This window comes from Anabrus simplex, chromosome 9, assembly GCF_040414725.1.
Source record: "Anabrus simplex isolate iqAnaSimp1 chromosome 9, ASM4041472v1, whole genome shotgun sequence".
Taxonomy (NCBI): domain Eukaryota; kingdom Metazoa; phylum Arthropoda; class Insecta; order Orthoptera; family Tettigoniidae; genus Anabrus; species Anabrus simplex.
In genome coordinates this window covers 6573834-6587031 of record NC_090273.1, presented here as the reverse complement: position 1 = coordinate 6587031, position 13198 = coordinate 6573834, and the positions used below count along the sequence as shown (strand labels likewise).

Sequence of the window (13198 nt, the reverse complement as noted above, 5' to 3'; positions counted from 1 at the left end):
CACTTTGGTTGTCCACTAATATTTTATATGAACTGTTTTTAATTAGAATTTTAATAGAAGAAGTTTTAGTCTCCGACAAGATTATAGTTTAATCATAAGACAGTTTTCCATTAGCATCTTTATATATTGTATCACTTTTCACATTTTTATGTTCCGAATATTAATAACTGACTAAACTTTTAACTTCCACTTATAATTTAGTTGTATTTTTGATGATTGTATTTAGGCTGAAGATGCCTTTAATTGAGGGCGAAACATGTCCCACGTAACTAAGAATCTATTTATGTAACCACTATAAGTGAAAATATAAGTATTGAATAGGTGGAACAAATTAAAACACCTTTATTATTGTTGAACTATAAAGTAATAAAATCGAAAAGAATAAATCAAGAAAAAGTCAAGGCATTAGAGAGAAAGAAGCTTGATCCATAGTACATGATGAAAAGGATTGTCGGAAGGTGATGGCAAAATATTTTGAAAGACTTTATAACGAACCGGGCGAGTCGACCATGCGGTTAGGGGCGCACAGTTGTGAGCTCGCATCCGGGAGATAGTGGGTTCGAATCCCAGTGTCGGCAGCCCTGGAGATGGTTTTCCGTCATTTCTTATTTTCACACCAGGCAAATGCTGGGGCTATACCTTAATTAAGGCCACGGCCGCTTCCTTCCCATTCCTAGGCCTGTCCTGTCCTATTGTCGCCATTAGACCTATCTGTGTAGGTGCGACGTAAAGCAAATAGCAACTTTATAATGAGGATGACTGCTTGGAGGAAGAAGCAGATAAGAAAATGGAAATAATAGATGGAGAAAAGGAGAGAACCTGATAACATGGTTGGAACTTCAAAGAGCAGTGAAAGCAATGACCAAAGATAAAGCAAGTGGAAAAGACGAATTCAATGCTGATATGATTAAGGCAGCAGGAAGCACTGGACTACAGTGGCTATACAGAGCCCTCAATGCCATATGGAAGGATGAAAGAATACCTGAAGATTGGCAACAAGGAAGCATTGTAACATAGTTCAAAAAAGGAAATAGGAAGAAATGTGAAAACTATAGAGGTATAACCCTATTGTCACATGGGCTAAAAATAATGGAGAAAGTCACAGACAAAAGACTGAGGGATATAATAGAAACACAGTTAGAGGACGAACAATATGGTTATAGACCGAATAGATCAGCAATAGACTTGATATTTACAGTGCGAACGATAATGGAAAAACATCTGGAAAGGAACAAGGAAATCATCTTCGTATTTTTGGATTTGTAAAAAGCTTATGCTACAGTTAATAGAAAACATGTATAGGAATGCCTACTGAAAAGGAATCTACCAAAATCACTAATTAAGAAGATAAAAATGTTGTATCATGAGAGTTCTGAGCCCAAAATTTCCAACAGTTTTGTAACTCTACTCTTCTGTCGGAAATCACCCAGAACAAATCGTGCAGCTTTGTAGTGCTGGTGTGGGTCCCATACACTGGAACCATACTCTAATTGGGGTCTCACGAGAGATTTTTACGAGTTCTTTACTCATGAAGTCTCAATAATTCTGCCTTGTGATGCCATGTTAGTTGTAACATTCCATTTTAGTCGGTAGAATTAACCAGATCTCTCTTGGTGATCTGTGGGTAAATTTTGATTAATTTTGTTGGGTAAACACCAGACATCTTGGCAACATCATTCAACATGCAGTATCAAATACATTTTTTCCCACCTTTCAAAACTCCAACTCCTCTGCTGGGTTTGTACATGTGATCTTGGGATCCTGCGACCGACACTCTACATGGCTGATGTGTTCTCTGTCATCAGGGAGTGGGTGATCTGAACCTCGCTGTACAGTGTTTGCGCCTGTCATTGAGCGCAGACAGTAACCACGCCCCAGCGTACAACAATCTAGGAGTCCTGCAAGTGAGACGAGGGCAACCAGAACAAGCTCGTGCTTTCTTTCAAGCTGCTGCCAGCCTCGCTCCATATCTCTTCGAGCCTCATTATAACCAGGCATCACTGTCGGAGAAGGTAACATTATTGTAATGTTAGTTTAGCTCTACGAGGTCCCACATCCCTCTCAAGTGCTGGGTTGGCAACCTATAAAGGTCCAGGTTCTGGCCTCTTCTCTGATTTTTAATCATTCAGTTTACAGTGAAACTAGTTTTTAAAACACTTGTTGGTATAACTTTTCACAGGCACCTTGTGAGCGAAGTCTCATATTGATTAGTTGTCATGGTGAGAGTAAAACTAAAGCACACAACAGTATTATAAAAACACTTGTGTTAAAACAGAACATGTATTGAAAATTTAATCACATTCCAGCAGATGACAGGTGCACTCTATAATTCAGTATCAGTATTAAAAGCTCATTGCACAAAGAGTTGGAGTTTAATTTTCAACTTACTTTATACTTCCTGTTGAAGTAAGAAATAATAATTATAACAACAATATCCATATTATTTGGATTGATTAAAAATGATCTGTAGCTTTTCAATGAGGAATTTTGTTTCTAGACTGAATGTGTTTTAAACAATTTCTGTTAAACTCTATATCCCTCACACTTAGGTAGTGAGCAGGTCTTGAGTTTAACAAATAAATAAAAAATGCATGGATTTGATTCTAGTAATTTATTTTCTAATTTCTAACATGTCGCTTAAAAATACAATTATACTCCGCACTGCTTTACTCCTAAATTGACGTTTTGGCCGATACCAATGCAATGCCACTCTCTAACAATCACCAAGACCACACCGGCCGCATTGTTCAGTGACTGGCGTGTTTAAATTGTAAGTGAAAACAAGGTGCATTGTTACGGGCAAGCAAATTCAGTTCGTTCCGTCAATGATAAAAATATTGATGTGTAAATTTTGTAACAAATGGCTGGAGTTTGAAATATGGGACACGGTGATGAAACACATCGCTAGTGATAACCGCAAGCATGGCAAACAGAAGAGATCATTGAGTGGCCGTTACCTGTGAGGAAATCACTTACACAGGCGAAGAAGGCAAAAGAAGATAAAAATGAATTTATTATTGACACAACTGAGGTATTCTTGAGTTCTGGGATTAGTGTTGAGAAGTTAGACAAGTACATAAAATATAGCGGGGACTTTCTGTCTGACGAACGTATTCGGGAGCATTACATTCCTATTGTAGGGGATAAAATGCAGCAAGAGCTGAAGATTAGCATTCCTAAAAGAAGAAAAAACAACTTTCTGTTTTTTACGACAAAACTACAGACAAGTTGGGGAACTGTGTTTTTAATGTGTTGTTTTGCCTTTTGGAAGCAAGGAACAGCCAGGATGTGTATTAAGCTTCTACTATGGTGCTTGATAAAGTCATGAGTGCCACGTTCTCATAAAGTGTTATTGAGACCCTGAACAAGTACGACGTTCAATATGACAATGTTTTGGGCATAGTTACTGATTCATCTTGTTATATGGGTCCTTGTGAGAGTACTTTAAGGAGGCTTGTTCATGAGCAATGCTGGGCTCACAAAGTTAATCTTGTAGGCCATATCTGGTAGTTCTACCTCGATGAACTTAACTTGGCTATTGCAAAAAGCAAGGCAGCTTTCCTGAACACATGCATCTTGAATTTCGTCGCGAGAGATACGACGGTGACACAGGGGGGATCAAATTGTTTCCCAAGCCTGTGCAGACAAGGTGGAATACTTGGTATGAGTGAGCGTTCTGCCTTCATGAACATCTGAATGACATTGTTGACTTTATGGTTAAGGTGAGTGAAGTGAAAATGGTGTTGCATTTTTTAAATAATATGAGTAGCAGTGAGTTCAGGCTCAGTTTGTGGCAGACAACTGTAACTAGATTGTGGATTTAATTATGTTGTTGGAAGGTAATAGCTACCCTACAGCTCATACTCTACATTCTAAGCTCAAAGTATTTTGGAACATACTGGATCTGGTGACTAAGTAAGTGTTTTTCCCCAAGGTTAATGCTTGCTTCAATGATTTGTCAGCCATTCACTCAGCCAAAGCTAAAGACAACAGCACAGGAGTCAACTGAAGGCAGGTGACCCTTCAAAGGATGTTTTTGAAGCCCTTGCAAATCTGTTTGCCCTGAGAAATGTATGCAACAAAATCCTAACTCTAGATGGTGTGGAGAACATTGAGCTAGAACATAATACATAGAGTAGCTTATCACGCTGCCATCTTTGAGAAAGTTGAACTGGCGATCACCATGTCTTAAACGTACCTGACTAGGCAGAGTGCTGTGTAAGCGAGATATTTTCACACAGATCTTATTCATTAGGAAACAACATTGAGATTATTTGAGTTGATGATGAAAATATTGGATGGAAAGCGTAACTACTCGATGCATATACGTTTTTCTTAAGCAGAGGTTCCCCTACAGAACCGCAATATACTGTAACTTGAAATAGAAACAAAATACTAACAGTTTGTTTTTGTCTTGAAGCAATGTATGGTTGAAAATGATTAAATGAATAATTGTTTTAACAAAAAGAGTGAAGATATCCACACATCTGCATGTGGAAGAGTGTAGGCCTATGGTACAAGATTATGCGTGTCGAAACAGCCAAGAAAATTGAACACACTGAATCATCACACATTTCGAAGGCAATCTTTCTACATAACATGTTTATAAGATAGACTGGAAGTGAAATTTACAATAAACAATTTTAATTTTATATTGATCTATTAATAGTCACACTTCTCAATTCGCAACTGTGATGCAGTCTAATTTACAAGAAGTTTCCTTACTGAACTCGTTAGCTGTAAATAAATGATCATTACTGGAAAACTACTGCTCTGCAACTGACGTGAGAACTTCACTCTGTATCTTTAATATAAGGTTTATGTTATCTTTGCGACAGTGACTTTTTTTGTGAACACTTTTTCAGCCACATGACAAATTCACACTCATCATGAGCTGGATAAAGAGACTATATCTTTCTAGCGAGTAAGTTTTTTCTTCTCATCAGAATGCTGAGCAAGCACAACCTTCAGACAGTCGTAGCAAATAATTTTCTTTTCCACCTCACGGATGACGTTTCCTGCTATGTACTCAAGAATATTTTCAGATTACTCGGTGAATGACTCGTAATTTGTAGCACAGCAATCATGATCAATAGAGGTGCTGTCATTAGAAGGAACGGTAGTATATAGATAAGAGAGGCATCACTTCCTGTCGATGGGAAAATTTGTCCCTATAAACACTTCCTGTATGGTGATGATTATTTCTGTTTCCTCCCATATTATGTACGGATGAGAAGAGCAATTCTAAATTGTCAGTAATGCCTTGGGCAGCCAATGTCACACCCGACCCTGTAGCTGCTTGGGATACCACCTTGTCTCTCTTCATGTTATTCACCCACTGCCTAGTCAGTTGTTCATATTTTAGTGAGAACCTGTGATGAGAATTTGTGCTTTATAGTGATGAAAATTAAGATCTTTAAATAAATGCAGCGTTCTTATGATAGAAAAGAAATTAAGTTACCTGAAATGAGATACATTTGTTTGTTTTGCTCAAACAGAAGCATGCAAAACAGGATGTAGGCATATTCATGCTACAATAAATAAATTACACTAATATAAATGTTAAATGAATTATCCTGTTCAATACAAAATGACATATTGTGCAACAATAAATAAAGCCAAACTATAAATAATTTCTATCAACGATGAACTTGATACATATGTGAGATTATTCAGACAGCTCCATGCAGGTCTTGTCGTTAGCTGGTACATTTATATGGTGGGGGCCATAGTGTTGCTTGCCTCTGCCCGGAGCACTAATCAAACTGCTATAGCCACTCTTTATATTATATTCTAGCTCACTGGTCGAGAAAGAACTGAGAAAATTGTCATATGCAGCTCCAGTTAGTCCGCAAGCATTCATTGACGGCTACACTATTTTCCAGAAAATGTCCCAGTCAGATATGTCTCCATTGAACTTCCACTGTCTTTTGTGCTCCCTGAAAGAAGATTATCTGCTCTACATGAATCCAAACTGGGCTGGGAAGGAGACGAACAGGTCGACTTAACAAAATATGGAGGGATGCCTTGGAATCACATTAGTAGACAGAAAAGTTTGAGTGGAGTTTGTAAAAGATCATAAAATGAAGATAAAGTTGGAATTCAAGAGGAAATACTTGGTGAATATTAAGTGAATAACTGTGTGCCACCTGAGCGAAATCTATATTGTCAACATTAAGAAAAATAAAAAAGAATCGTGGTTCAATTGCTACAAATGCATCATTGGGAGAATGCGAAGGGAGGTAAGGAAATTGCGGGAAACACGTGGATTTGGGGAAGATTTTAGCTGTGTGGCTTCATCAATCCCAGAACTCAACAATTCTTTCTTTATATAAGTTGTACTGCCCAGTCTCTGCACAGTTACTAGTAAACCCAGGTGGACGAACATCATTTTTAAGTTGCTGGCAGTGGAAAGTCAATTGTATCACCAGTGCAGTGTCCTCACCGTGAAACTGCTTGTGAAATCAAGAATCGCTTCAGGGCTTGAAATTTACTGAGTCTTCTTTGAAATCAACATTTTACAAACCAAAATTTCTTCATTTGTTAATGAAGTTGTTCTTGACAGTATTTGAAATAGATATACTTCCAGAACACATAACTTTAAAGGAATTAAAAAGACATAGAAAAAAAGGTAAATGTTTGAAAAAATATGGAAACATTTCTTCCCTGGGAAAATGACACGTTTGATGTGATATTTGAGTCACGCGACGGAGCTGAAAGCTCTACGCCTTCCAGTGTGACAGCTGACTCACGCTGACAAATGTCCGATCAGTCTTACTACTTTGAGGTATGTTGCATTATGATTGTCGCAAGAAGACTGAGTATACGTTACTCAAGCGAACGTACCCACACAACACTGTCTTCCTTGCTGGAGAACCACTGATTGCTCATCAGCAGCAACAGCTCAGCTGGTATGGTCATGTCACAAGAAGAAATGAATACCATTTAGTACAGAAAGCTCTTGCCATGGGGCCCCTTTAAAGAGCAAGCATCATCATCATCATCGGATGAGCCGACTCTGAGTGAGCTAGGGAGTGTTCGTTTTATGGGTACAGATATGGCCAAGAAAGAAGAAGAAGAAAAGATCAGCCAGCATTAATTACATTATAACTGTTCAGTTGTTCAGCCTGTCAAAGGTAATTTATGATTAAATAAAGTTATAAATTACCTGAAAAAAGAAAAGATGATAACATAATTACATCTGAATAAAGAAGAACTTAAAAACTGAAAAAGAAAACTTATTTGTTTCTTATTTTGTACCATATGTTTTCTTTCTCACATAGTTTACAAATTTAGTTTCAACAGACTAACAGTCATAAATTAACTGAAAGGAACAACAACAACATTGATTACAGTAACAGTGAAACATTTCCTTTCTTCCTCTACAGACTAAACCGAATTGGTCACCATGTGGGTGTTTCAGACATTTTAGATGTAAATATCAATCATTTTTTGATGATGGAATTTAGTTTCTGAAAACAGTTATAATAAAATTTTAATTTGTGCTGAGAGAAAATCCACAAAGGATGGTTGCCCTAGAGCATACGGTAACAGTGTCAGATAGTAATGTACTTAAGGGGGTCCGGAAGTATGAATCATCTGGAAGACGCAGGTTTCTATATTACAAAATATATCTCAGAAAGTATCCACAGTATTTAACTGATAGACATCATATGGGGCTTTTGGGCGTATGCCGTGTCAAGTTTCGCAGAGAACTTTGCTCCACTTCTTCAGAAAAAAACTCTCGACTGTTCACGAGGAAGACATAAAGAATTTCACCTTATTTTCTTGACACAGCATAAGCCCAAAAACCCCATATCATGACAAGTACAGACTGTGAATGTGGTAATATTTAACTAATATTTTTCAAGAAGTAAGTATAAATAACCACCTAATCGATACTTTATTATTGCCTCAAGCAAAATTGAATATAAATTAACACTTACAGGACATGTTTCGACCACTTAGTGGTCCTCTTCAGCTGTATAAAGAAAGAACTGAGATGAAAAACATTAGGACAATAAGCACAAATAAAAGTTCTTTGGAGACTCCTTTGTTAAAAAATGGAGGTCATCAGCACAGGACATCTTGCCTCTCGTTCTTGTTTGGAAAAGACGTTTATTCTGCGCTGTCTAGAGGGTCTGTCTTTGAGCGCGACCTGGTGAAGTGTGTCAGTCTGACAGTTCATGCAAAGCTCTGGAGAGAAGGGAAGTAGAGTTTTGTCGTCATCTAAAATAACCTGTGAGGGAGGAGGGAGATTGGGCTGTTCTTCTGCGATGTCGTGTTTGATTATATCTCTTGTTCGTCTAGTCTGTTTCATGTCTACCCATTCCAAGTATTTACTAATATTCTCGTATAAGATGTTTTTTTGCTCGTTGTTTTCGTTAAGATTCTCTTCACCGTTTTCTAATTTATCAAGAACGATGTGGATGTTTTCTAGGTTGTTCATTAGATTTCCTTTATTTATCATACAGGTAATTTGAAGGTCCTGTCTGATATTGGTGAATTTGTGGTTGGAACACGTCAGTGCTGAAAAATACAAAAGATTCTCTGCCATGGGATCCCATATGAAAGAGTCCAACCACAAATTCACCAATATCTGACAGGACCTTCAAATTATCTGTATGATAAATAAAGGAAATCTAATGAACAACCTAGAAAACATCCACATCGTTCTTGATAAATTAGAAAACGGTGAAGAGAATCTTAACGAAAACAACGAGCAAAAAAACATCTTATACGAGAATATTAGTAAATACTTGGAATGGGTAGACATGAAACAGACTAGACGAACAAGAGATATAATCAAACACGACATCGCAGAAGAACAGCCCAATCTCCCTCCTCCCTCACAGGTTATTTTAGATGACGACAAAACTCTACTTCCCTTCTCTCCAGAGCTTTGCATGAACTGTCAGACTGACACACTTCACCAGGTCGCGCTCAAAGACAGACCCTCTAGACAGCGCAGAATAAACGTCTTTTCCAAACAAGAACGAGAGGCAAGATGTCCTGTGCTGATGACCTCCATTTTTTAACAAAAGAGTCTCCAAAGAACTTTTATTATTTGTGCTTATTGTCCTAATGTTTTTTCTTCTCAATTCTTTCTTTATACAGCTGAAGAGGACCACTAAGTAGTCGAAACATGTTCTGTAAGTGTTAATTTATATTCAATTTTTCCTGAGGCAATAATAAAGTATCGATTAGGTGGTTATTTATACTTACTTCTTGATTATACTCATCGATACGGTCATGAAATAGACAACTTGTAATAATATTTTTCAAACATATTTAGAACACTTTCCTTATTATGTGTGCAGTCTCAATATTGCATATAAAATGTATTTGTCAAAAATGACATTTTAAAATGAAAATTGTAAGAAAATTATTGTTAAAATTTTGAAAATTAATGTACCTTCCTGAAAAAGTGTACACCCAATCTTCTTGAAACTTCGCATCCTGTTAAAGAATGTACACTTGTAGCCGTGGAAGTAAATTTATCCAAATATCTTGATTAGTTAATGGAAATAAACTTTGAAGGCTCTGAAAATTTCATAAAAGGATTTAAATAACAAGATAAGACTTGGAAGAAAAACCCAATTTCTTCGCCTCTGAATAAAATACGATAGTTAATTTGCTTATGTAGCTCATTGAATATCTCTTAAATAGACACAGCAAGCTTCTTTAGTGTATTACAAGCAGTTTACCAGGAAAAGGTACACAAAATGAATACCGTATATATTTCTTGATCAACTTTAATTATAATCTCTCTTTTAAAAGCTTAGTTTTGATAGATATGTTTGTCACAGAACATTCAAACTCCACACACATAATGATGAAACTGTTCTAAATAAGTTAGAAAAAATTCTATTAAATATCTCTGATACTCTCTGAGATATGTTGAGTAATACGGAAAGCAGCGCCTTTCAGTTGATTCACACTTTCTGGTCCCTTTAATGCCATTCCAATTTTCACACTATTTATCTTAGGATAAAATGAGCTTACATATTTTTAAATTTTGAACAGCTATCCCCAACGTGGAATATTTTATTTTTCATTGCATATATCATATAAATGGTGACTTACCATTGGCAATGAATTACATAAAACATTTAAACAAATACATTTTAAAAGCGAAAGAGGAATACCCGATCATAGTCTCTCTTCAGAATCAACTTCTATGGCCTGTGAACTGTTACTCTCAAACCTTATTGTTGGATCAGTAACAACACCGATGTTTCTCTTCCTGTCAATTGCGATAATCTATTTGTTTACTATTATTTTGTGAATCATCAGCGCCATTTTAAATATTGCTTTGTCATTTTAAGATGAGTGTGGATCATCTGTTCTCTGGATGGTGCACATGGAGCTTTGAGGTGGTTCCTTCATCTTCAAAATCAAATCAATATCATAGGGGCTTAAGTGTGGGGTCTAGAGCACTCTCCAGCCCCTTGGAGCATTGCCACTTGCACCCGAGCTAAAGATTGAGAGCAGTCCACAGAAAGTGTTGCTCATTCTGTTCCGTGGTCTGTCCTTGGGGTACAATATGCACTAGGAGGGCACCATCACTTCTGTTCACTAGAATGAACATCACCTTCAAATTGCTGCGGTTCTGGTAAACTACTGCTTTTTTTTAAATCAATAAGAATGCCACTTGTTTAATTTTTGTCTCGTATGACCTGGCCCGTGTCTCATCCACTGTAATGATATGCTGTACGAACGGCTCTTCTTCACTGCATGGTACTGTGAGGTAGGTTAGAGAGACTGAGTGCTGTCATTACCAACCATCTTACAATATAATGTAACCAGAATGCCAACAAAGGCCATGTTTCACTCGTTACTGAAAGAGGCTGTATCCACTCCACTACTGAAATATTGACAATAACATTTCTTTTAAAACTTTGATTTTCTCAAATTCATTTTGTTATCAAGTTTCTCAAAACTGATGTTGTGTTTCAGATGGGTGACCTACAGACCAGCTACATCGTGATCCAGAAAGCTCTTCAGGCCTACCCTACCCACGTTAGTTCAAGGGAGTTGCTGAAAAGTCTACAAAGACATTTTGATTTTATTTAGTAGAATCACTGTTGAAGCACATAGCACAAGGATGCAGACTTGCTTGAGGTAATTCTGAACATTAAATATCAGATTATTTAGTCTATGAACAACATAAATCTCATGCCTAAACATGCATGAGTATTGGTATGAAATATAAACTATTAAGTTCTTTTTCTGGCTTGAACCTTGTTGTACCATACGTATTCTTTGTCCAGGCAACTGATGCACTGCTGCTCGATCCAAGGTAATGAGTCTCGTCAGGCTGTCAAGATGGCTCCTCAGTGAGTGTCGAAGCCTCCCCCAATGAAGCCGAGAAGCAGAAACTATCTCTCTAGAGGCCGAGGAGAGAGAGCCTATCTGTATGAACACTCTCCTTGTTCCTTTCCACAGAGAATTAGATTTAGTTCTGTGTATCACACCCAGCCAGCTTCACATTTGTGACGAGGGTTTGAAGGTGCTGTCTTCTGTTTCCACAGGTGAACCATTTGAGACTATAGCTGAGAGGAACAACTGTTGTATTTTAGAACTGGTTCAAAACTTTGATTAGCCTATGAAATGAGTGCTGCACAATTGAGAGGCAAGACAGGCGAGTTTTTATTGAAGGCCAGAGATGTTGCTACTCTACAGCATGTGGTTGGCACATCTGTATGCAAAGGAAACTGAAGAGAAAATCACACTAAGTTTGAATATTTTTGGACATTTCATTAACAGTGTCTGTGTGGCACAAGGCAGGAACACGTAACAGGTCACTGTGAGAGGACGAACATAGTTTCCACACCTTCATACACTGCTCTCTCCTCATCAATCCCATTTCTTCTATTGGGTTGGTGCATAAGTTCGTAACCCATAAGTTTATTAAACATATCAGTTACACATAAGAGGGAAGTTAATCATCAGTAATATACTCTCCTTCACTATTTACAACAGTCTACCACACTGGGGTAACTTTTCGATTCCACCTCTGTAGAAATAATGTGGTCTTCAGTCGAAGAACTCGTCAAGCCATGTTCGGAGCACATTTTCATCCGGAAAGGAACTTTGTTGAAGGTTGTTCGATAGAGAGTGGAAAAGGTGAAAATCTGACGGCGCAAGATCAGGTGAATAAGATGGATACGGAATGATTTTCCAACCCAACTCCTGTATACTGTTTTTTGTCAGGTTAACAGAGTGTTGTCGGGCGTTATCCTGGAGCAGCATCACTTCACCCCGTGTTGCTGGTCGTTTTTCTTTGATGGTGTCTGCAAGACGTCTCAGTTGTTGGCAATAATTGTCAGCAGTGATGGTTGCACCTCAGGGAAGCAATTCATAGTACAGCACACCGTTGCTGTTCCACCAGATGCATAACATTATCTTTTGTGGATGCACGCAGGTCTTTGTCTGGGCTCAACCATTCCTTATGTTAGCAGTAACGATACGGGATAGGAATGGCCGGTGTTGTTCATGTGTCCACCCAGTGATTTTTGTGGTTTTGGCTCAGAGCATGTCGTACCCATACACCGGATTTTTGAACCTTGCCCATTAAATACAAATGTCCCACGATTGTGGAATGGTCATAGTTCATCACATTTGCCAGTTCCCACGTACACTGACGTGGATCATTTTGGATTATTGCGTTTAAATGATCTTCATCGAACCCCCGAAGGTCTTCCTGAATGTCGCTAATGTCAAAACGATTCTCCTTAAAGCGAGAAAACCATTTTCTTGCCGTGCTCTCTCCAATGGCATTATTGCCATACACAAATGTTCCTGGCTGCTTCCGCTGCTTTTGCCCCTCTATTAAACTCAAGAGAAGAATATGTCGGAAATGTTCCAATCTCTCCACTTGACACTCCACAGCTCCGCTGCAAATTACAAAACTTGAAATACAAACATTGAACTAAGTGACCGTCGATACCATAGTGTCAACAGGAGTACCGTCCGACTCGTTGGCTGAACGGTCAGCGTACTGGCCTTCGATTCAGAGGGTCCCGGGTTCGATTCCCGGCCGGGTCGGGGATTTTAACCTTAATTGGTTAATTCCAATGGCACGGGAGCTGGGTGTATGTGTTGTCTTCGTCATCATTTCATCCTCATCACGACGCGCAGGTCGCCTACGGGAGTCAAATAGAAAGACCTGCACCTGGCGAGCGGAACCCGTCCT

General features: G+C 38.2%; 1 protein-coding gene across 1 annotated transcript in view; it reads left to right on the top strand.

Moving 5' to 3' along the window:
- BBS8 (tetratricopeptide repeat protein 8) overlaps positions 1-12089 on the top strand; it is a 76883-nt gene extending 64794 nt beyond the window's left edge. Inside the window, exons 7-9 of the mRNA XM_067153534.2 lie at positions 1806-2012; positions 10960-11124; positions 11274-12089. Coding sequence (XP_067009635.1) covers positions 1806-2012; positions 10960-11076 — 324 coding nt within the window. The 3' untranslated portion in view covers positions 11077-11124; positions 11274-12089. The remainder of the gene's footprint in view (positions 1-1805; positions 2013-10959; positions 11125-11273) is intronic.
- The last annotated feature ends 1109 nt before the right edge of the window (positions 12090-13198 follow it).